Raw genomic sequence first — 24,505 nt, 5'->3', positions numbered from 1 at the left:
TGGGAAGAGATAATAAATTATTCACTAAAACTCCTGCGGCCAAATTCAGCTCTCACTTCTGCTATTCTCTGGAAATATAATGAGATGGTGTTCCTGTTCTAGGATGGTGTGGCCACGAAACCTCTGCTCCTTTCATCTTTGTAAGCTGCACAAAGAGAAAAGCAAATTCTCGCCAATATATAGCGCCCGATTTCTGGGGCTCCTGAGTGCACACTGGCAGAGCAGCTAATGATTATGGGCCTCTTGGTAAGTGGATATGGTGGGGTGGGAGAGGGTGGGGCGATAGGGTGGGGTGGGGTGGGATGGGGCATGGGTACGGATGAGGAGAAACAAAGCCTGTGCTCCTAAATCTGTGAGTGGCTTAAGCATAAAGCCTCATGAACATGAACAGGGACCACTGAAGGAAGGGACGGCCCTAGAGAACCCGTGTCTCTGTCCCTTCTCCAAATAGTGACCGTGACACTGCCACTATGTGTAAATACTCTGCTTGGCTTGTCTAAGAGTTCTGTTGGTGGAAGAGGAAAACACGTCCATCTGTATTTCTAACCGGTCCTTCAGTCAATCAAGACAAACCCTGAAGTCAGCTTACCCAAATATCAGGAAAAGTACCAACCAAGGGAAAAGATCACACCTGAAAACTCTGAGAACTCGGAAGGTGACAGGTGACAGCGAAGGTCTCCAGGAGGGTAGGGGTGCCACCATTCCCGTGGAGCTGGTTGTATGACAAACACCCAGTACGCATTCACATGCCAGATACTGGCCCTGGGTGCCTTCCTCTTACCTAGCATGTTGAGGCATGGTGGGAGTCAGGGATTATGACATAAGCAAATGTCCACAGACTGAAATAGGTAAAGCCAGCTCAGAAGCCTCCTAGAAGGGACACCACCTGCAAAGGCCTCGCAAACAAGCCAGCTTCCTGCCGCAACTCCCAAACTGCCAGCCTCCCTAGAGGGGGCAAGGATCCCTCTGGGGGAGAAGTGACCTCAGGAATCTGGTAGAGAAAGTTGTCAAAACTCTAGAGGCCTAGTACCAAAGATCTAAGAGCCATGGAGACCGCTATGTGTGTGTGTTCTCCGTGCTGCACCTGGCAGAGATGCTGTCCTCGGCTCTTCTCCTGTCTGTGCTGCAAGTTCATCTTCACCTCAGAGCGGAACTGCACCTGCTTCCCCTGCCCCTACAAGGATGAGCGGAACTGCCAATTCTGTCACTGCACCTGCGCGGAGAATCCCAATTGCCACTGGTGCTGCTGCTCCTGGGCCAACGACCCCAACTGTAAGTACTGCTGCACAACCAGCACCAATATGAAATGCTACTACTACGAGAGCCGCTGCTGCCGGAATGCCACCGTCACGTTCAAAAAGGGTCGCCTTCGGAGCATCCGTATCTCGTAAGTGCTGCCTGTCCTTCATGTGGCTATGTTGGCAAAAAAAAAAAAAAAAAAAAAACAAGAAAGAAAATCTGGGGAACTCATGTCAAATGTAGGGACCCCAGAACAGACCAGGGCTTCCTAGAGTGCACTCTACCTAGAAAAAAAATTAATGGTGATTTTGCAGCAGTTAAGTGCACACTAAACATCCCCGGGTGGTAGAGACCCCAAGTCCCAAACCCAAGCTCCATCATCTATGTGACTGCATGCTCCATCCTTTGACCTCCAAATGTTCTTCCTCTTGCAATCAAGTGACAGCTGATACTTACTGGTAAGCAACTCTGCCAGTCACTGTTTAGGAAACCATTCCTCTCCCTCACCCTGTGCCCACTGGACCCAGGAGGATATTTAGCTGGGAGATTCTAAATTGCTCAGAACCCACACCGCTAGGAAGGGGTGGAATCATGACTTGAACCCAGAGCTAGATCAATGGTCCTACTTTTTAAAAATGCCATATTATAAAATGGAGACCATGATACGGTATGTGGTCTGTAGCCTGTTATATGATTTTTTTTAAAAAACACAAACTGTTCTTCAGCTGCCAGTGAACTGCAACACTTACCTGAAGAGTAAGAATTTCTAAGGCGCCACTTTTGACCCTAACAACCTACAGAGGTAACCCTGAACTGCCGGTCACCCCTTCTTTCCCATCCGAAGTCATGACACTCAGGTTTCCAACCACTCAGTAAGGTAGCAACCCCCATATCTAGCACACTGCTCTATTTATGTCACATGTCAGGAGACTCAGGAGCAAGAGGGGATCCCACAGAGGAGGGACGATCCTGTAAAGTAGCAGGGAGGGGGGCTGAAATCGCTGCTTTAAACAGACACCTTGGACATCAAGTGGCTCCCAAACGCAGAAGTGCATTGAAATCCCCTTGGGATCTTTAAAAACACTCACATTTGGTCTCCACCCATTGACATTCTATTTTTCGCTGATCTTGGGGTACAACTTGGACTTCAAGATTGTGAGAGCCCTATCCCCATCAGGTGACTCTAATGGGAAGAATCTGATGGCATTGGGGATGGGACCAGGAGGCTTAGAATGCAGATGTGAGAACAGGGCAGCACTTAGGAGGGGCTGACTGTGCAGAGGAGCAGTGGCAAAGCATGTCAGCAGGACGGCAAAGCTGCTGGGCTTGGGATCTGCTTTGGCACAGAACCTGGGGGCCCAGAAGCCTATCTTTTGAGCCTCAGTCTGTTTGAGGGTGGGCAGGGATGCTATACAATGCTAGGAGTCAGCTCAGATGCATCGGTACACACCTTCCCACTCTGTCCTCCTGGTCTCCAGACTCTCTCCCTCCCAATCCTGCACAGCATCCTCATTTTTCGCCCACTCTGGTCTGTCTTAGCTTACTTGGTTTTATTCTCCTCCTCACTCCCTGTCTCACAATTACTCCAGTTCCCTGGGCCATTAATAGGTCTCTCTGAGTCCTGTTTCCTCTCTCTTCACACAGTATCTCCTCTCTCTCTCTCTCTCTCTCTCTCTCTCTCTCTCTCTCTCTCTCTCTCTCCTCTCCTCTCCTCTTATGTTGTCTCCATTTATTATAGAATGATTCTGAATCTTACCTTTTTATCAAAGAAGTCTTATCTTTTTATCAAAGAAGTCCATCCAGATACCACATGTACAATTGACTTGTGACTCCAGGTGACCATTGTGAGACCAAGCAGGAGGCTGGGAAACAAAAAAGGAAATAAGGCTGAAAACAGTGAGGCTGCAAGACTAGATCTCAGCATCCAAGTCCTCAGGGATGCCCCGCTGTCGGGATGCCTAAGGACATGTGGGTGTACTCTGTAACTCAGGGTCACCCTAGGGCAATATACCTGGGAAACACCTTTAACTGCCACTGCTCTGGAGCCAAGAAAAAGGAGATGAGGACAAAGGGAACCAGGAAGGCTAGGGCAGAAGGGAACGCAGCCCAGCACCAAGACCAGCACCTTGCTATGAACAGGGAAGCGAGAGGAATAGTCACAAACTGTGCACTGGTCTGCATCTCTGTTCCCACAGCCAGGTCACTTCTTTCCCTGAGCTGCTTTTCCGCTGAGTGCAGCTGCTCAGAGCGCGCGCTGGGATTCCACAAGCACAGCCCCAGCATTTGTGGTCCGTGCAACTGAATACATGAAGCCGACCTCAGATATTAGACGAATAGAGGCCCGTAACTCACTACAGCAGACACACACATGGGCATTCACGGGCTTGACTGCGAGTTCCTCCCATCGTGGTCCCCTCCTTTACTGTGGGCATTAGCAGCTGAATGGCACGGGAGAGTGCTGGCAGGGACCATGCTCACACGTAAGATGAGCTAGCTCATGTGCTTTACAAACTCCCAAGGAACGGCTGTAATCACTGATTTACAGTTCGGAAAATTGAGCACAAAAGAGATTAAGACGCTCTCCAAATGGGCATCTCTAAAAGTTCCTGGCCCCATCCTCTGTTCGTTTCCTGCAGGCAGACCCTTGTGTGTTGCCGACGGTCTGAAAGTCAGCTCTCAGGGGTTTTAGCGCAGCTCAGTTTGTCTCTTGCTGTCTTAGGAAGGCCCTTTACTACTTCCCTATGTCCCATCCCACATACAGCAGTAATGGTCATGTCACTGCCTTCGGGGGCACAACCACCAAAAGCACCCTTGTAATTGGGCAAGATTCAATTTATTGATTCATTGTATCAAGCGGGAATGTCCCACTCCTCGCCAGTGTGAGGTACCTGGGTAAGAAGGCATCACAGGCCATGACAGGACTGGGGTTCATACAAGTGAGAATACAGCCAATCCGTTGGGTCTCTTATTCTTGTCTAGAAGGCAGCTAGAACATACGGAGCCGGAATCTGCTTCTGGAAAGAGAAAGAGCCGGCTTCATCACTCACATTCCCCTGCACAGAAGGGTGGGAGGCCATTTTTGTGGTTTGGAGAATGTTCTGGTCTGAGTTCCAGCATCATGCAGTGGTATTAGTTCTGCCCGGATGCATCAAAGTCACTGTGGTCCTGTCCCCTGCTGATGCTCTGTGGTGTTGCTAGCATGCAGTGGAACATCCAGGCCCAGCTGACCACCACACCACAGGTCCACCACTCTGCTGCATTTCTTTCCCTCAAAATTAAAATTAGCAGGGGGGACTCAGGACTGCAGGACTCAGGCTGGATCCAGAGACCAAATAGGCATTAAATTCGATCTTAATCATCTTTAAAAACGCTATGACATGGGTACCAGGGGCAGGTACCAAATGCCTTACTGAGTTTATTTACTAAGAGAGTGGAGGCAAGCCAAGGAGCCAAGCAGCAAGCAGCAAGCAGGAGCCTTTTAGTAGATCCTTCTGGAGTTCTTGAGTGTGTTCCTGACACCTGTGTTTGCTTTTCCTTTCAGCTCTAAGACTGCCCTCCACATAGGGAGCAGTGATACCCAGCTGGAGGAGACGAAGTCCATGCCCGCCAGCAGCCACTTGGTGAGCCATCTCACCTGCCCCATGTGCAACCGGCTGCGCCTGCACTTCTTCATGCTGCCGTGCAACCACAGCCTGTGCGAGAAGTGCCTGCGGCAGCTGCAAAAGCATGCCGAGGTCACCGAGAACTTCTTCATCCTCATCTGCCCCGTGTGCAACCGCTCGCACTGCATGCCCTACAGCCAGCAGATGCACCTTCCAGAAAACTATCTGCGCGGGCGCCTCACCAAACGCTACATGCAGCAGCATGGCTACCTCAAGTGGCGCTTCGACCGCTCCTCGGGGCCCATCCTCTGCCAGGTGTGCCGCAGCCGTCGCATTGCCTACAAGCGCTGTGTCACCTGCCGCCTCAACCTGTGCAACGACTGCCTCAAGGCCTTCCACTCGGATGTGGCGATGCAGGACCACGTCTTCGTGGACACCAGCGCCGAGGACCAGGACGAGAAGATTTGCATCCATCACCCGTCCAGCCGCATCACCGAGTACTGCCGCAGCGACAACCAACTGCTCTGTACCTTCTGCAAGATCGCTTTCCACAATGGCCATGACACGGTCAGCCTCATAGATGCCTGCTCTGAGAGGTCTGCAGCCCTCTTCAGCGCCATCGCCAAGTTCAAAGCAGGTCCTGGTCGGTTTCCCACTCCCCTTCAGGGTAACTCCCACTGTGGAAAAGACCGGAAGTTGGTGTGGAGCACCTGTTAGGGAGCCTTACTCCATGTGGAAGTAATACAGACACTGGGAGACCCTGACAAGGCCAGCAAGTCACTGTCATGGCGTCCATGACAGCTACCACTAAGTCACTGCGTCTTTGTGACTCAATTTTTTCAGCTATAAAATGGGAAGGATAATGGTAGCTCCCTCGCTGGGTTGCTGTGGTCAGAGTCAGTCTTGTGAAACAAGCTCTCAGCCTCTCACTACAGCCTGGGGTGCAGGGTGGGGTGGCAGGGTCACCACTCTGGAGTATAATATGCTCATAAAACTCTTTCAGTCTTTGCCACAACCTTCCTGAACTTTGGCCTCATTTCCCAAAGGGGAAAAAATGAGGCGTTTTCTCCAGTCAAGTCCGACGTTCTGTTTGTAACTGAACATGGAGGTTATTTTTATCTCCCACCTCCTGGTTTCCAGGGGGAATAATTAATCTAATCCTGAGAGTCATCTTAGTTGAAGGTTTCCACCATGAACTTTCTGTCAAAGCTGTAGGCCAGGAATTCAGCAAGCTGCTAATAGACACATAGCAACAGGAATAAACTCTGAAACAGCCAGTAATACTCCGCCCAGCCTCTGTTTTCCTTCTGCCTGCATGTTCACAGTTATTCATACTGGCTACATAATACAATTTCTATAGAGGAACTGACCCTGGTTTTTATACTGGAGCCAAGTACAATGATATTTCATAAATGTCAGTAAAGTGTTCATAATTTCTGAATGTGTCTCCACCAGGTCAGACATATCTTTGTCCCCAGTGAGATCTCAAAATCTATTTAGGAAAATGGCTCCTTCTAGAGAGGACTATGTAAGCCTTTGCCTTTTTGTTTGTTTTTTGTTTTTTTTTTTTCAAGACAGGATTTCTCTGTGTAACAGCCCTGCCCTAGAAATCACTTTGTAGACCAGGCTGGCCTCAAACTCACAGAAATCCATCTGCCTCAGCCTCCCAAGTGCTGGGATTGAAGGTGTGCACCACCACTGTCAAGCCTTCTCAAAATTATGTTTTCTATTGCTGTGCTAAAACACCATGACCAAAAACAACTCAGAGGAAAGAATTTACTTTATTTTACACTTCCTCATCATAGTCTATCATTGAAGGAAATTGTGGCAAGAACTTAAGGCAGGAACTTGGAAGCATATACTGACATGGAAGCCGTGGAGAAATGTTATTCATGGCTTGCTCTTCCATGGCTTGTTCAACCTCTGATTTTATACCATCCAGGCTCACCTACCCAGAAGGTACCACCCACAGTGAGTCAGAGCCCTGCTACATCAATTCTCAATTATCAGTCAAGAAAATGCCTTCAGACTTGCCTACAAGTCAATCCTATGGAGTTATGTAGAGAACAACATAGAGAATTAAGATTCCCTCTTCCCAGATGACCCCAGGTTGTATTAAGCTGACATAAAACTAGCCAGGATACCTTTGGAATATTCCATGTCCAGTCTCAATGAACATACAGTGCAGCTGCTAAAATCCCCTCCGTGGATAAGACAGCTGTGCTTAATTAAAGTGATCAGCACAAGGCAGCAAGTGAGTCACATACCCAGTCTCTAGCACCAGTGCTAAACAGTGACAAGACACTCCAAACATAGAAGGCTGGGTAGGTGCGATGGGGCCCCAGGGCCACTTAGATTCCAGATCCATAAGGAGGAGCCCACTGTCAGTGCTGAAGATCTCCAGACCAGTCTTTGTAAGACAGCATTTAGCAGCCATCAGAAATTTCTTTCTTTCTCTGCTACAAGAGAAACGTATGCCAGGGGAAAGTTACACCTGGGGCACGGGGAGGAAGAACAGAGGGCCCTTGCTTTCAGAAGCCTGTCCTAGCCTGAGTCAGCCCACCTCCAGGTGTCTTCCCTTCCCCTCCCTCCATTCGTTTCCTTTGAACCCGCAGAGATTTGCTCCGGTTTGATACGGCTTTGACATCTGAGAAGATGAAAATTTTCACAGTAGCCAACTTGGTTGTTTTTCAGTCCGATACGAAATTGATAACGACCTGATGGAATTCAACATTTTAAAGAGCAGCTTTAAAGCCGACAAGGAGGCAAAGCGGAAGGAGATCAGGAACGGGTTCCTTAAACTGCGAGCCATCCTTCAAGAGAAAGAGAAGGTCATTATGGAACAGATAGAGAACCTGGAGGTGTCCAGGCAGAAGGAGATTGAGAAGTACGTGTACATCACCACCATGAAAGTGAACGAGATGGACGGCCTGATCGCCTACTCCAAGGAAGCGCTGAAGGAAACGGGACAGGTGGCCTTCCTGCAGTCGGCTAAGATCCTGGTGGACCAGATCGAGGAGGGCATCCAGAACACCTTCAGGCCTGACCCTCAGCTGCGGCTGCACTCCCTACACTGCATTCCCTTGGATTTTGCCGAACTCTCCAGTGCCATCCACGAGCTCTTTCCTACGGGACCCAAGAAGGCTTGCTCCTCGGGAGACTCTCTTCCTTCCCAGTATCCTATGCACTCAGAAATGATGATCACCAGGAAGGTCACATTCAGCACTCACAGCTTCGGCAACCAGCAGATATACCAGCGAAGCTCCTCCTTGCTGTCCTTCAACACCACCAACGACAAGAACAAGATGGGAATAGAGGCCTTTGGGAGGGCTCAGTCTGCTGCGACTGACGGCCTCTATACCTACTGGAGTGCCACGGGGGAGACCCAGCCCCCACAGAACAGCAGTAGCTTCCACAACTGGTACTCATTCAATGACGCCTCTGTGAAGCCCCCAGGCCCAATTGTAATTTACCAGACTCTGGTGTATCCAAGAGCTGCCAAGGTAAGATAAAGGGATGGTGTGGGGCACAGAATGAAAGCAGGGTGTCAGAAAAGGTTGCCCATACCTCTTTGGCCTCTAGAATGTGGTTGCTCGAATCTGCTCGTCTAGACTCAGGTCAGCCTAGCCAAATAACGTAGGGTTCTGAATGTTTCTTAATCCATCTGTGCGATGAAATCACAGTGAGAGGTGCATGTAAATCCCCAGTCCTGCTCGACTGAAAGAGAAACGTAGTTCAGTGGGCAAGGTGCCGCTGCATAAGCATGAGGACCTGAGTCTGCATCCCCATCATACATGTTAAAGTGTGTGTCTCTGTAATTCCAGTGCTGAGGGGCAGGGGCGGAGGCAGGGGGATCCCAGGGTCTTCCTGGTCAGCTAGTCTAGTGGAAATAGTGGAGTTTCAGGTTCAGTGACATTGTCTAGGAAATAAATAAATATAAATAAATAAATAGAGTAATAATGTGATAGAGAAAAAGAAGATGGTATCAACCTTTAGTGTGATCTTCACACTAATGTAAAAGTCAAGTGAGCACACATTCACAAACACCCATTCATACCCACCATACCATAAGTAAATAAAAACTAATTAATTAATTAAGAAAAGAAAGAAGAAGCAAAAAGTAAGAGAATCAAGTTGAAACCAAAGCAAGTTTCAAAATGACGTGGGAGACCCTGAAAGTGGGAAGCAGTCTAGGAATGGGTTAGAAATGCAGTCTCCCCTGGATGCCAGCTGTATGCTCCTCTCAACCGCCACCTCTCTGAAATTCAGCCTCCCCGTGGTTTAAAAAGATTGGAATGACAATCCCCAGGAAAATTCTAGTTCCCTGCTGCTATCCATTTTTTTTTAGGGGTGATGTGGAAAGTAGGGCATCTCACAGATCTCTGTGCCCATCATCATCAAAAACAAGACTTGCCATTAGCTTTCTTGACCTTACATGGACAAATGGTCTTTCCCTTATCATCTCTCTGAAATCCACCTGAGCTTATACTGAGTTGCTTAAGGAGTACTTTATTCAAATTCAGAGAGGCAAAGGGTTGCTGGGCAACTAAATACTGAATTAGAGAGTTTTTTGACTCTTTCAAGATTCCTACGGGGACATACCTCCCATGTTAGTCTGTGACCTGCTTCCATATGGCAGAACTCATCTTCTGATCCTCTCCCAAAGATAATAGGCTTCTCGATGTCTAGACTCATGGTTTCCAAACACTACTATTTCCTGAAGACTTGTTAGAAGGTAGACTCTGTGTCATCCAGTGGTGTAGGGGGGTCTTCTTTCTGTGTGTTGCTTTCATTGGTTGAATAAAGAAAACTGCCTTGGCCTTTTGATAGGGCAGCCCTTAGGTGGGCCGAATAGACAGAACAGAATGCTGGGAAGAAGGGCAGTGTGGTAGATGCCATGATTCTCCTGTCTAAGATGAATCCTAGTTAGACTCATGCCGGTAAGCCACAGTCAAGTTGTGATACACATTAACGGAGATAGGTTAAACGAATATGTGAGAGTTAGCCAAAAAGAGGCTAGAAATAATGGACCAGGAAGTAATTTAATTAGTACAATTTTGGTGTGGTTATTTTGGGGGAGCTAAGCTAGCCAAGCAACGGGACACAGCCCACTGCTCCTCCTACTACAGAGTGGCACCCAATGTGGGGCTCAAACCCATGACCCTGAGATTAAGAGTCTCATGCTCTATCGACTGAGCAATTCTCCCGCACCAATCCAGTTTTGCGGCCTCAGAGTCTGTCTCTCACAGCCTATGTGTTGCCAATGCTGCTGTCTGCAGACTGCACTTCAGTGGTAGAGTCTAAACACAAGAAAATGAAGACCACGCGGAGGCCAAGTTTTACTCTCTTGTTCTGAGAGACATTTTAATCTTTGCTTCAGAGGTTAAAACTAATACCACAAGAACTGTACGAGGTAGAACAGAACCCTCCTGGAGACCCTCACACACAGCACAGTGTTCCTCCCTGTCCTTCACCCAAGATATGCCTGAACCAGCAGGGCCCAGAGTACAGGTGACATCAGTGAATTCTGGTGACAGTGGGTCTCAGCTCAGTGCCAGCTCAGGTTTACAGAGAGTCCACAGCTCCCGCTATGAAGCAAAGGACTGGTGAGTCCTGTTCCATTCTTTAATTTGGAGAAGGAACCGATGCTGCCTAAACCTACCCTGGAGAAGCTTGAGGGGGCAGACCTAGCAAGACAACCAAGCAATTCACTGCCACCTCACCTATGACCAGACAGTGATTTAATGTATAGTAATATTAATAATAATAATAGTAACAATAGTAATAATTAATAATGAAGATCCCCATTCTAGGGTCATGAAATTGGCCTTTCCCAGGATTCATTGTGTTCTGCAATGAAAATGATTAAGTCTATGTTGACATCATCCCCAGATCTTCAGGGTTTCTGAAAACAAAATGATCAAGTTGGTCTTAAAAGTTATTAGTATGCATTGCAAAATCCTAGAGATCTTTTAATTCAATTCGGTTTCTAGAAATAATTTCTTTTTTATTATTTTATTACTTTAAAAAATACCAATTCAAATTCCCACTCCCTTCCCAAGAAATTACAAAAAAAATCAGATGAGGATTTATGCCCCCAAAATATTCACTGAAGCATTTATTTGAGATAAAACTAGAAAGAAAAAAAACCTGACTACTCAGTTATATAGAAGGAGGCTATAGAAGGAGTTATTTCTGGAACAGTTTGATTTCTTTTTTTAAGTTTCATTACATGTATTCATTTTATTTGTGTGTATGTGTGTGTGTAAATGAGAGAGTCTGTGTGTGAATGTGTGTAAGAGAGAAAGAGAGTGTTTCTTTCTGTGTGTGTATGTAAGAGAGAGAGAGATTGTGTGTGTGTGTGTGTGTGTGTGTGTGTGTGTGTGTGCACGCGCGCGCGAGTGCATGCGTGCACATGCATGCACGCACACATACATGTGGAGCATAACATGTGGAGGTCAGACGACAATGTGAGTCAGTTCTTGCCTTCCACTAAAGGAATCCAGGGAATAAAAGTTCAGGTTGTCAGGCTTAGCAGCAACCGCTTTTCTCCCTGAGCCATACTGCTGGCCTCTGTGGGAGGTGTGAAAGACAGTGCCTTATCAGACTTTTGACGGTATAAAATATGTGAAGTGTAAGTTAAGAGAACGAGTCAAAGCCCTGCAATCCCATTGCATTAGTGTGTGGCATCTCCTGACAGGAGAGACACCGGAAGGAACCAACCTGAGGATTAGGAGGACGTTTATCTTCTTCCCTTATACTTTTCTGCATTTCCAAAGCATGTTATCATAAGTGTGTTTGTGGGGATAAACAAAGAAAATCAGTTAATTTTACTTGTTGGGTTAATTTACTTAGTACTCATAAAATTATACATTAATTATACCTATGACATTTAGCTTAGCCAAAAATATAATAAAAACATTAGAAATCTGCATTTTTCTGAGACAAAGTTTTTAGTTTTCTCTGTGTAGTCCTGGCTGTCTTGGAACTTGCTCTATAGACCAGGCTAGCCTCAAACTCAGAGATCCACCTGCCTCTGCCTCCCAAGTGCTAAGATTAAAGGCATGGACCATTGTCACCAGGTTGAAATGTGATTTTAAAATACTTTTTTTTTTTTAAGTTTAGGGCTAGCAAAATGGCGGCACTTACCACCAAACCTTACAACCTGCGTCCTGTCTCAAGGACCCAGGAGGTGGAAGGAGAGAACAGAGTCCAGCAAACTGCCCTGTACCCTCCACATGTACTCCATGGTATCTGGTATGGTGTGAGTGCACACATGCACACACGCACACACATGCACACACACACACACTCTAAATGTGAAAACACTATTATCATAAATTTTTCTATGTCAAATCTTATCTGCTGTTTAAGACTTGTTACCGAATCTCTTCTCAGAAGCTGATATCTTCTGATTTGATTTGAGTATAAACATTCTGTCTGCATTGTTGGGTATTTCCTCATGAGTAGAGAAGGAAATATTTTGCATCCCAGCACACTATAAAGGGCTAGGGGACAAGTGTGTCATTCTCCCATGGTCTGTGACTCGCTGGAATTTGCCAAATGTATCCTTTCTGTGCCTATAAAGTGGGAGGATGCAATCTGTCTTCCAGAGGTTTCTGAGGATTACCTGATTTGGAGATAGAAGTGTCTAATGTGAGAGCTGACATGCAAAGGTTATCTGGTAAACCACATCCATGGCCATTGCCTCCATGCCGACTGACTGTAACAGAACCCTGAAGAGCAACCCCTGTTCCCAAAATCCGTAATGTGTAGCACACCAGGCCTCCCCAGAGCTTCCCAAGACCCTTACCCATGATCTAACTAAAGCCCTCAGCAGCAATAGATGATGGGGTCAGATTACACACAGCCCACAGTCACCAGCACAGATCTTTACAGGAAGGACAGCAGAGTGGTGCGTCTCTGTGCCGTGTTCACACACACATTTCTCCTAGGTTTACTGGACATGCCCAACAGAAGACGTGGACTCCTTTGAGATGGAATTCTATGAGCTCATTACCACCCCTCCTAACAGTGTCCGAACAGAGCTCTGTGGACAGATCCGGGACATCATGCAGCAGAGCCTGGAGCTGCACAACCTCACCCCTAACACGGAGTATTTGTTCAAGGTTAGAGCCATCAATGACAACGGTCCTGGGCAGTGGAGTGACATCTGCAAGGTACTGTGTACATTCATTTCTTAATTTTTTTTATTATTTGGGTTTCCTGATTCTTAAAAATTATTGGAGGGGCCCATGCATGCACACATGTACACACATGCATGCCACGTGCGTGCATGGCTGTCAGAGAAGAAAAAACTGCAAAAGTCAGTTTCAACTTCTCTCACGTGGGTTCTGGGGAATCAAATTGAGGTCATCTGGGTTAGAGTCTCTGCTAGCAGAGCCATTTCTCTGGTTCTTCAAATAGGAATGCCTTGATAGAGTTCAGAAGTGGCTTAAAGATCATCAGAGACAACAGAGAATTCTGCCTTCTAGTCCAGAAAACTAGTTAAGTCTCAGCCAGAGGCAGGGCTCCAAAAACCTATACAGACTGAGGAAGCAGCCTGCAGGTCTGAGGACAGTAGGTTCTGCTGAGTTCAAAACCACTTGTTCTAAGGCTGTATGTTAGAATACAGAAATTCAGAGTTAAAACCAAGCTTAATCCTTATTCCCACCACAGTCAGGGGCTAGTAAACATGTCATGGTTGTATGAGAAGAAGAAGAAGAATTACTATCTGAAAAACAAACACCCTAAAAAGACGAGGTGTGAAATTTAGCAAAGAGGCAGGACAGCCAGTTAAATCGGAATTTCTCGCAGACAGCAAATAAAACTTGTGGTCCAAGTACACCCCATGTAATATTTAAGACATATTTATACTAAAATTATTTTTGGTTCATCTGGGAGTTAAAAAACAGACACTGAACAATTCAGGTGAGCTCCATAAAGCAAGGAAACAAACTATTCTTCTTTGTATTGGAGAGCTGATTCTTCTTCAAGTTACCAAGTGAAGCACACTCATGAATGTCATTGGATTGATATTAAGAATACCAGGACTGCCAAGAGCTCTTTTACTACGTAACTGTGGAGATGCTCTTTGGAATCTGAATAAGTCTTAAAGGCTCTTTAAAAAGTAAAAAGGATGCGTCTATTCAGTTAGGGTTTAGAAGACTTACAACCTCAAGAGACTTCTAAGATGCATCCAGAAGACACGTCTGTCTGATTTGATGCCCACGCAAACTAGGAAGTTATCATCCTCTCCTCCTTTTCCCTCCCCTCACTTTCCCTTTCCTCTCCTCCCCACCCTTTCCTCCCTTTCTTTCCTCTCTCCTTCCCTCCTCTCACCTCTGCTTCCCTCTTACTCTCTTCTTCCATCTTCCCCTTCCTTCCTCTCTTCCCTCCCCTCCCCTCCATTCTCCTCTCCTCTCTTGTCTGCTTCTCTCTGAAACTGCCTTATTTATTGGTCACCCCTCAGCTTCTTCTCCCCTAAATCCAGCTCAGTACCCAACAGTCTGGTTAATAACACTTTAGCTGCTTGGTCAGATGTTTGAGGGAAAGAATCTGATTGGTCGTTGTCTCTAATAAAGATGAAGAATGGAAAATAAGGACGGGGCGGGTGTACGCGATCTGCAAAGTGGGACTATCCCCATCACCTCCTGCTGTCATGCCTCCCTCCCTTTCCCACAGAGGTCAGACACATGCCCAGGAAGTGTGATGAGGACACCTGCCTGGCGGCTCTTAAGCTGTTCCTCAACCAGCCTTGCTGCCTGTTGGTCCGTCGCCACGGAGACCCTTTCACTCCGGAGCCCCAAAGCCTCACACCCATTACTACATACTGTACTCTATGCTTCTGACTATGGAATTTTCCTTTAATCTCATTCCATCTGCCTTCTCAGCCTTTTAGCATCCCTCGAAAATATCTTGCCTGTGAAGGGCACTCAGTAGTTATTAATTTTTTTTTAATGAATCATCCGTCATCTCTAGGAGTGAGGACTGGGGACAGAGAGAGAAATCGAGGACTGTCATCCGTCTGCCATCTTACCCTCTGGAGTCTCTTCATCTTTCTCACACTGTGACCTCCTTGCAAACAAAATTCTTGCCTAATTCATCTTTCTTCCTGCTACGGTGCTTACCAAAGCACTTTATCTACAGCAGCTTCTTAATGGTTATTGAACGAATACATGAGTAAAAATGTAACCAAACAAATGGATATACAAGTGAATGTCTAAATTAAGGAGTGAAGAAATAAATTGATAAATAATATTAATAATCGTGAAGCATCATAAGATGCCGGAAAACGGAATGTTTTTATACAGCCAGTCAAGGAATAGCATCTCCTTAAAATTGTCTTTATGCGATTAATTTGCCCTCGATGGAAGAGAGGGCAATGCATTCCTGTCTCTTTGCTTTTTCATACAGTATCTAAATGAGCAGAACCCTAATTAATGAGGTTTTTTGGGACGCTTCATTGTTATCCGACTCAAGGAGCTACGGTATAGATTTTTCCTTCAGAAGTAATTCTTCCGCCCTTCTTTGTGGTTCTATTAGCATTCCAGAGGAGACACTGGCTTCCTTAACACTTGTCATGATTTGCATAAGTAAAGGCTTCAACAGCAAATGAAAATAAGATGGTGTGTTTGAATGACATTTATAAAGCTTCATAAAAGTAATGACTTTAGCTCTTTCCTATAAAATCGAAATTTTTTCCTTTGGCACTGGTGCTATGCATATTTCTGAAAGGTTTCATTTGAATGCTACAAGGAGGTAGCATAATCATTTCTTATCCAAAGCGCCATGCTTCCGTCATATGGACCTTTATAAAAGATGAGAAATAGAACCTTTTATATTTGATTTGCATAGCCTAAGACTTGTTGATTTTATTTTTTAAGAAATTTTCTTTGGCACATAGTACAGTACGTAAAACAAGAAAATTAGTTATGTAACACTTTCAAGGTCCCATCTGAAGGTCAAATCTATGTCAGACACTGTATCTCCATTATCACTGATGGTCCCAGATACTCAGATTTTACATCAAGGAGGAAGCTCAGCTGGAGGAGACAAAGGAGGTGGGGCTGAGTTGAACCTAGGTCTGTGCGTATTCACAGCCAGGGCTCTAGCCAGGAGCCAGAGCTTCCCGGACCATAATCAACCGTATATAAGTCTAGGAGTGAGCCCAGTCCTGGAGGTGGAACACCTGACTGAGGAGGGGGCTATCAAAGCCTGAGAGCTGTTCATTTGATAGATCCATTGTTGTTTCTGGGACAGTTACATATTGAAAAGAGCCTTGGATTAGGGCTCATGTTCCTGAGTCCAATCCCAACACCACCAGCTGGCCAAACGCCATGACAACGGATATTGTATTGATTTTCCTGGTTCCTTATTGCTCATGGTCTCCACCTCAAAGCCACCTAACATCAAAGAGCCTAATGGTCTGTTTTGAAAGGACAGATAAATGTGTTTTGCACAGTTCCTGTGTCTGTTGGCCTCCGTTTCTCCTCCTGATCCTCCCGTGGTCCCCAGTGAACCCTGTCTACTCCCTGACCACTTCCCATTGTCTCTCCACATGCCTTAAATCCTGATTGGCCTAACTGCACATCTTTGTGTGTGTTTCCTTTGGACTATGACAAATTAGAGCTAAGCAGCACAACTCATTACATTTCTGCAGCTCCGAAGTCCAAAATGGACTAAATCAAAGTCCAAAATTGGCTAAATCAAAGCCTTCAATGTCTGAATTCTCCTGTGGAGGGGCTTCCGAGGAAGAACCCACTCCTTGCCTTTTCCTGGCTGCTCACATTTCTTAACTCATGCGCCTTTCCTCCTTCTTCAAGACATCAACTTCCAACCAGGTCCTTCTCCTACCACCAGACCTCCCTCAGACTCCTTCCTGCCTCTACCTGCCCCTCCCCCTGAGGAGCCATTATAACACTGAGCCCATGATGATGGGAAAATCTCCCATCCCCAAACAGTTCACTTAATTATCCTAAGGTCCCCTTTGCTGTGGAACGAGGGTTCAGACAAAGTTCTATGTGAGGGTTCATTGATCTGTCACTCTAAGCTATAAATTGGATTACTAAATTACATCAGATTTAAAGGTAAAGCCTCAAGCCTGGCAGTGCTCAGTAACTGATGCTTTCCTGGGTCTTTAGAGCCCTTCAGAGAATACAGGCACCCATGTCCCCAGACAGTCTCAAAGTCCTTCCCCATCGGTCAGTCCCTCAGTATCTATGTGTTCAAGTAGCCATTTTTGGTCACCCTGGGTCACTGCAAGGCCCCCTCCTGAGCCCATGATGCAGCTCAGACTTGGACACAGAACAGGGCGGCCTGTCTGCCACAAAGCCACAACCATTCCTCTCCGCAGGCTGTCATACATCTTCTTAAAGGTTGAGGTTGAAGGACAGCCCGTGTGGCCAACACTGTATCACCTGCAGGACTGACGCCTCCTCCCTAGATACCTACTCAGGCTCACGCTCAGTGGCTCCAGGCCCTGAAGAATGGACACACTTTGCATTTCTCTGTGTCCTACGGCTTACTGTTTTCCAAAGAACCCGAAATGTTCCTGTAAGTCAATCTCCATGTCCTTCTCTACCCGCCCTGCAGCCAGAAAAGCTTGACCCCTGAGAACAAGTATAACTCCATCTCAGGCTGAGTCTGGTTTGCTTTTGAACTTTGTGTACACAAGGTTTGATTGATATTATAACCTCTCAACCATCTGTAGTGATTTTTGCAAGGACATTTCCTGATTTTTATGTTCTAGTTTGTGATATCTGTCCTAAGAAGGGTTTACTTGTATCTCTTTGCTTTTGTGTGTTCTTACAAGATATGTATTGCTATGTCGCTAATCCATCTTTTCTTTTATGTTCATCTTTTCTCCCCTTATCCTTTTTTTCTGAACACTGTATTTGAATGATTCGTCTACATTGGTAATTCTCAACCTTCCTAATGCTGCAACGCTTTAATACAGTTTCTTGTGTCATGATGACCCCCAACCATAAAATTATTTTTGTTGGTACTTCATAACTGTAATTTGGCTACTGTTACAAAACGTAAGGTAAAAATCAGTGCTTTCCAAAGGTCCTAGGTGACCCCTGTGAATGGGTCACCCGACCCCCAAAGGTGTCCCCACAGGCTGAGAACTGCTCATCTACATCACTATGGATATTTTGTCCAAGAATTGCTATGCTATTCCATCCATCCTAGTGTGCATTTGTTTCTTGCCTGTTACCAGTCTACTCCATGTGGACACCCAGGTTCCCTCCAATAATGCTGTGACAGACAGCATGTGACAGCTTGTGAGTTGGACGGAGGTATAAAATCTCTCTGATTTTTGTATGGGTCAGGTAGAGTTACAGTAACAAGTTGCTATAGCTCAGGGATCCATAGACAACTGGAAGTCTTTCCCACTGTGCTCCTGAGTGATCTTTGCCCATGCATCCCTAAGGTGAATTCCTCCTGTAAGAATAGCAGCCAGGTTAGAGTGCAGCTGGGCTATGACCTCATGTTAACTTCACTGCCTCTTTAAAGGCCTTGTTCCGACAGAATCATATCTGAGGTGCTGGAAATTAGGATAACGATATGTGAATTCAGAGGATACAATTCATCTCATATAAGAAATGCACTAAGACTGTAATTTCTGGGTCATGGAATAGGGAGTATACTTCATTTGGAGACGCCCGTGACTATTTACATAAGAAAAGAGGGCCCTTAAGCCCTATATTTAACCTGCATCTATCAAGATCTGTTTTTCTCCCTGATAGCTATGCCATCTGACTTCATTTTTTATATTTCATTTCAAATGCTTTTTCCCTTCCAGGGTTCCTTCTGTAAACACACCCGCCCTCTGCCCACTTCTCTACTGCACACACCCCTCCATTTGTGAATCACGGGATGCCATACAGTCCAGATGATGGTTTCAGACACTGCTAATATTTCCGCTCCTCTGATATTTGTCAATCACCTTTGCTCATACTGTACTCCACGAAGCAGCAGAAGTCTTGAACTTTGATATATTGAAGACACAACTATTTCCCTTTGGTTTGACATTTTGGGGTGCTGTTTAAAATGTCCTTGCCTTGACTTAGAGTGCAAAGATAATCTCCTACATATTCTTTTATTAAATTTGTAGTTTTACTTTTCAAGTTCTTTGCATACAGAGTCTACCTTTAAATGTAATGCCAAGAACAGCGGTATCTGCTCTCCACAGCTGAGCCCATTTACCAATGTTATTGCCCAAGACTGCCTTAACTCTACGGTGTAGGGTCAAGGTGTTGCTGTGATCTTATATTCAGTACCTATATATTTATGGGTTCATTTCTGAATCCCCTAATATACCATCTCAGCATTATGCTTTCTGCTTTGACAAAAAAAAAGCAGAAACACATGTAAGGTAAAGATAATATTGGATATATGTTGACAGACCAGCCGTCGCTGGGCAAAAATGGAGACAGTATGCACATGTACCCCGATAAAGGTGAACTGAAAACTGTCCGCTGCACAAGGAGCTATGGGGCAGTGAAAGCAGCTAAGGGTGATGTGAGTGATGGGGCTATGAACCGAAGAACGGAAGCCTCGAGGTTTTTGTCTCAAACTGGAGTGAAGACGTTCAAAGATAAAGACTGAGCACATGTAAGAGCCTCCTCTTGTGCCGGTACCTCTCTGCTTTGGCTGGTTCTGAACGTCAGCTTTGTGTTGTTATGAGAAAATGCCAGGCATCCCCATTACCTTTGTTTATTTTTAAAAACCTAAATTAATTAACCTTGGGGGCTGATTTATTTATACAAACGTTGAAGGAACTCACTATGCTTATTTTTTTTAATTCTTTTTTAAATTCAGACAAAATTTGATTAGAAAACCAGTGAGCAATTAATTGGAAGGCAGTTGATATGTTTGCCGTATGTCTGAACATTTATGCAAACATTTACGAAGTTTCCTGGGGCCTTCAACCCCATGTTCCAGGGTAAACTATGTAGTTTCGTGAGCTAATGAGCAGCATGACACCGTGTCATGTGTGCTAAATTTGTAATGATTTTAGATGCAGAATCACATAGTAAGCCAGTGGTTATGTGAAATGACAGATTTGCTGATTTGCTTATTGGAAAGTTTCACTATGTGTATGTATATCAACAGACATTGTACCTCTTAAATATATCTAGGAAGATAAAAAGTGAATAGTGCACAGACTTTGATAGTCTGAGTGATTGTTCTTTGTCTTAGTGTATTCCTAATAGAAGGCTGGCTCAGAAGAACTACTGTTCTCTATAGATAAATCTGAATTCTAGCAAATCTTCATGGACTCTATTATCTGATTCAACTTGTTTTTCCAGGTATATAATCTTATTATTTATAAGTAATGGTGATTTTATCTCTTCCCTCACAGTCTTTGAGTTTATATTTCTTTTTCTTTCCTAATCGCTTTAGCGAGAGCCTTGAGTCATACATAAAATAACAGTAGTGATAGCGGATACACTTGTCATTTGCTGATGCTAAACTTTCTCCCTTGTCTTAATGGTTTTTTTATTAAGTTTTTAGGTTTATAGGCTTTGAGTTAAGGAAAGGCCCTCTGACTTCCAGGTTTCTGCGAGCTTGTGCATAGAAAATTATTTATTCTCATGGTTTGACATAATTTCATGGTTTTTCTCCTTTAGGTCACTATTAATGAAGTAAATTATGATTTTTTTTTTGGTTTGGTTTGCTTTGGTTTGGTTATGGTGCCAAGAACTAAACCCAAGGACCTGGCCCAAGCTCTATCTTAAGCATCCCCCAGCACTATGGTTATCTCTTCTGATGCTGGATTCTACTTAGCTATGTGAACTAAGTCTTTGGTTATCACCATGTATTGCTTGACTGTGCCATTCTAACAGCCATTTCAGTTACCTTATGTTTGGTTTTATATGATTGCATCTATGGTCATAAGTGAACTGGGTGCATCACTGTTTGCCCGCACTGTTTTTATGTGATTCTAGAATCAGTTTTTCAAATAGGGCTTCCAGGAGCTGATGAGCCTTCACGCACCTCTCCTTTTCCAGAATTGTCCCACCACACAGCTCCAGCGTGATTCCCTGGAGAGTGCTGAGTCAGGCTCTTGGGACAAGGAGATACCAACTATAATTTCAATTTCAGTAGCATTTCAAGTCTGTCTTCCTGCTTCTTCTGGCCTCTGTTCTGTCTGATTCTCTTGTTCATAAACACTCTTCAACCCCCTCTGTCCATTACATCACCCAATCTTTGTCTTCGAAGATCCCTACTATAGTTTAAGACAAAAGTTTAAAATATCTACTTTTCAATGTAGTTCCAAACCCCATAACACACAGCACCATTAGGCTTCTTCCACTGTCCCCAGTAGCTCTGTATGTATCATATATTTTTATTTTATTGTTATCAGGATTATATCTATGTACCACCTCTATTTTTGCTCAATATAAATATAAAAGATTTTAAAAATTATCATAGAAACTTTATGCTTTGTGTAAATATCTCTTTTTCTCCACCAAATCCACCTCCTCCCATGTATTCATTCATCAATGTTGTATGAGCAGTGGGATCTTTCATCCCAACTTTTGTCCCTAAATACCTCCTCTCCTCAATAAATGTGTATTAGGGGATGGTAATGTTACCAGGTCAGAGAAGTGAGAAAGCCCACCACCTTCAAAGTAAGCTATGGCAACCACGATGAAGCTGATCTCTGAGGTTTCTGAGAAGGTCCTGCTGCCAGGTACAGCCTGCCTTCCCCAGGTAGCGCTGATTCCAGTCTGCCCTGCAGAAGCGCTTCTAGCCTTAAACACCGCTCAGAACCGCACTGTCCATAGACGTATCTGTATGTGTTTTTCTCACCATGTTCTTCAAGGATGTTGTTGATGAACGTCCTTTTGTGGCTGGTCCTGATGGATCATTCACTTACCAAAATTTGTACAAAGCATTCCTGTTTGTATAAAGGGGGGGGGGGTGAACTGAACATCTTACAAATTATGGTCTTTTCATCTTTCATGCACATCTCTAAGAATCTGCTCTTTACCTTAGGCAAAGTTGAGACTACAGAGATTCCAAACAAACAAAAAGCCTGTCATTTCCCCAAAGCAGGTCACTCCAAGTTTAGTAGAGAAACCAAACGCCTCAGCTGAAACTTAGAACTGGGGAGAGATGGGAAAGAAACAGAACGTTCCCGAATGTTCCAGAACGTTCCCGAGGCTGGAGTTTATCTGGGGGCTAGTTTATCATGCCTGCCCTCATCTGACTGTGTGAACTGCCTTTAAAGAAGTAACACTTACTCTGTAGAGCAGCGATACCAGCACACAGCAGCTGTGGCCACTGGGAACGCTCTGTGCTCCCCTGAGGCTGGATCTCTACCTCTCTAAGGGGGACTGGCCGTTCAGGCTCTCCATGGTTGTCAGGGTGGACGGAGTGGGCCTGCGCTCTAGGGGCTGGTGTCCCTTTGTGGCCGGTCCCATGCAGTCTTTGCTTCCTGTTGCAGGTGGTAACACCAGATGGGCGTGGGAAGAACCGAGCTAAGTGGGGCCTGCTGAAGAATATCCAGTCTGCCTTGCAGAAGCGCTTCTAGTCTTTGAACACCGCTCAGAACTGCTCTGCTCAGAGACGGAGCTAATGTATCCGGATGTGTTTTTCTCACCATGTTCTTCAAGGAGGTTGTAGATGAGGGTCTCCAGTACCTCTGGGTTTTCCAAAAGGAGTCTCCTAAAAAGCCAATAAAAGGAAATGTCTGACATCATAACCTTCTGTGATTGGCTCATTATGATGAAACTAAGACACAAAGAAGCAAGCCCGTAGGTCTCTATAGCTCAGGTCCAGCCCTGGACTCAGAATTCCACTGTGCTATGTATGGAACAAGTGGCAGGTACCTAGGTGGTAAAGAGTATTCTGTCTAGAAGTGGGGACCCCTGCGTGTCCATTCTAGTGCTGGTCTAACTAGCTTTGGGTATCTGAGCTAGTCAGTGATTGGTGGGAAACGATTTTCCTCAACATGTAATCTATCTCAACATGCAGTGGCCAACACTGTGAGTGCTCTTCCGAATTATTTAGCCCGTGCCCTCCCACAGCCTTTGCCCAGGGTCTGCAGTCGGCCTCTGGCCCAGGAAAAGGGTTAGGCCTTCCTCTTCTCACTCCTCTGTACCTTAGAGCACAGCAGATGCAGTCGGATTCCTGGGACACATTACAGGAACGGATGCCCCAGGGAGCTTTGCTATGATCCCATCCCTGTAGATGATGGCTCGAATCCACCATCAAATTGGGTATTATCATATAATCATTTCTTTGAAAAGCTTCAGAATCATCATTAGCACAGGGAGCAAATTAAATGGCATGCCAGCAGGGATTCCACCACTGATAAACTGAAGTGAAATTAAACTTTAAAAAAATTAACTGTATGAATATCACATTATAATGATCACACCTACTCATGGAGCCAACAAGGACTGGGTAGAAATGAAGAATTCAGACATCCAGACGGTACCTCTAGAGAGACCACATGAGCTTGCCTGTTGGCGCTAAAGAAGCTGAGGTCTCTGAGAAGCCACCAGACCAGGAGCTGAGTCTTTCAAATGTAAGCTGAGTTTCTGAACACCGACACTCTTGTCCCTTCTTTGGCCCTTGAGGCTATAATCCCCATGGAAATCTCTGAGGATCATGGATCATGATTGAGGTACAAACATATCATGTGTTTTAGTACTGTGTTGGTATTCTAAAGATAATCAAGAGATACTTAAATACATATTCACATGGGTAGATATGTATGTATGTATTATGTATGTGTGTGTGCATGCATGTTGCCACGTTGAACCATCTTCTCCACATAGTCACACGTTTCACCATCCCTGGCAGTCTTTCTTTAGAAGAAGGGTTGTAACTCGGGAAGGGATGGGTAGCAAAGAGCCCCTGAAAACATCTCTTAGTGGTGGAGCAGTCGTCAGTTATCTTGTTTCTTCCTTAAACGCTTATTCCAAATTCATCCTCTCCCTTAGCACGTCTGCAGTGCGGGTGGAGGAACTTTGGGAACCTGGCACTGGATGAAACAGATCCAATGCTCACCCTGCATATATCCTAATTTAATGGGTAGGATAGACCAAGTGAGACACACAGTTGATTAGAAATGACTGGAAGCCCTAGAAAAGAAAGAGGCGAGGCCTGGGAAGTATGAACTCTGGACAGGGTGTCTCCTTAAAAAGCCTGAAGCGACTTCCTCAGGAGTCAGAAGGAGCCAGCCAGGTATGAGTAGAGGAGAAACGTGTTCTACACAAAAAGGCAGCAGTGTCAAGGCCTAGAAGCACCACGGGGCTTGGCATGTTGGGAAAATGGGCACAGCGGGGAGACTAGAGTGTGGGAACCAAGGGAAGAGTGGGGCAGGAAAAGAATCTCTGCAGGGCCTAAGAGCATCAGGGCGTGAGTGCCTCCGAAGCCACAAGAATCGTAGAACAGGTGCCATTCCGCCCTGTTCACATTTTGTTAGGGAAATGGATTGTAGGGACTGAGAGAAGACAGGAGGGTTCTCTGTAGCTGTGCAGGTCTGTGCAGGGATTCCAGCACAGACAATCCTCCCAACCAGTGGGGTGCATGAGTGGGCAGGGGTGAGGTAAGCCCTGGATTGGCACATCCAGCAGGAATAAAGGAAAATTCTGGAAGGTGCACTTTAGGCAATTAAAGTGTGACATAAATGCCTGAGG

General features: G+C 45.4%; 1 protein-coding gene across 1 annotated transcript; it reads left to right on the top strand.

Moving 5' to 3' along the window:
- Positions 1–881: 881 nt before the first annotated feature.
- On the top strand, positions 882–22,560 carry Trim42 (tripartite motif containing 42). Its single transcript, XM_048452570.2, has 5 exons — positions 882–1,387; positions 4,781–5,478; positions 7,536–8,344; positions 12,797–13,021; positions 22,303–22,560. The coding sequence occupies exons 1-5, from the start codon at positions 1,047–1,049 to the stop codon at positions 22,387–22,389; spliced, it is 2,160 nt and encodes a 719-aa protein (XP_048308527.2). The 5' UTR covers positions 882–1,046; the 3' UTR covers positions 22,390–22,560.
- Positions 22,561–24,505: the final 1,945 nt, after the last annotated feature.

The sequence above is a fragment of the Myodes glareolus genome, chromosome 4 (genome assembly GCF_982192425.1).
Source record: "Myodes glareolus chromosome 4, mMyoGla1.1, whole genome shotgun sequence".
NCBI classification, from domain to species: domain Eukaryota; kingdom Metazoa; phylum Chordata; class Mammalia; order Rodentia; family Cricetidae; genus Myodes; species Myodes glareolus.
This window is presented reverse-complemented; position numbering and strand designations above follow the sequence as displayed.

Excerpts from the sequence above, each read along its gene's own strand:
- Trim42 (XM_048452570.2), top strand. The coding sequence starts at position 1,047 with ATGGAGACCGCTATGTGTGTGTGTTCTCCGTGCTGCACCTGGCAGAGA. Across the intron at positions 5,479-7,535 it reads CATCGCCAAGTTCAAAGCAG|TCCGATACGAAATTGATAAC; the intron begins GTCCTGGTCGGT and ends GTTGTTTTTCAG. Across the intron at positions 13,022-22,302 it reads AGTGGAGTGACATCTGCAAG|GTGGTAACACCAGATGGGCG; the intron begins GTACTGTGTACA and ends TTCCTGTTGCAG.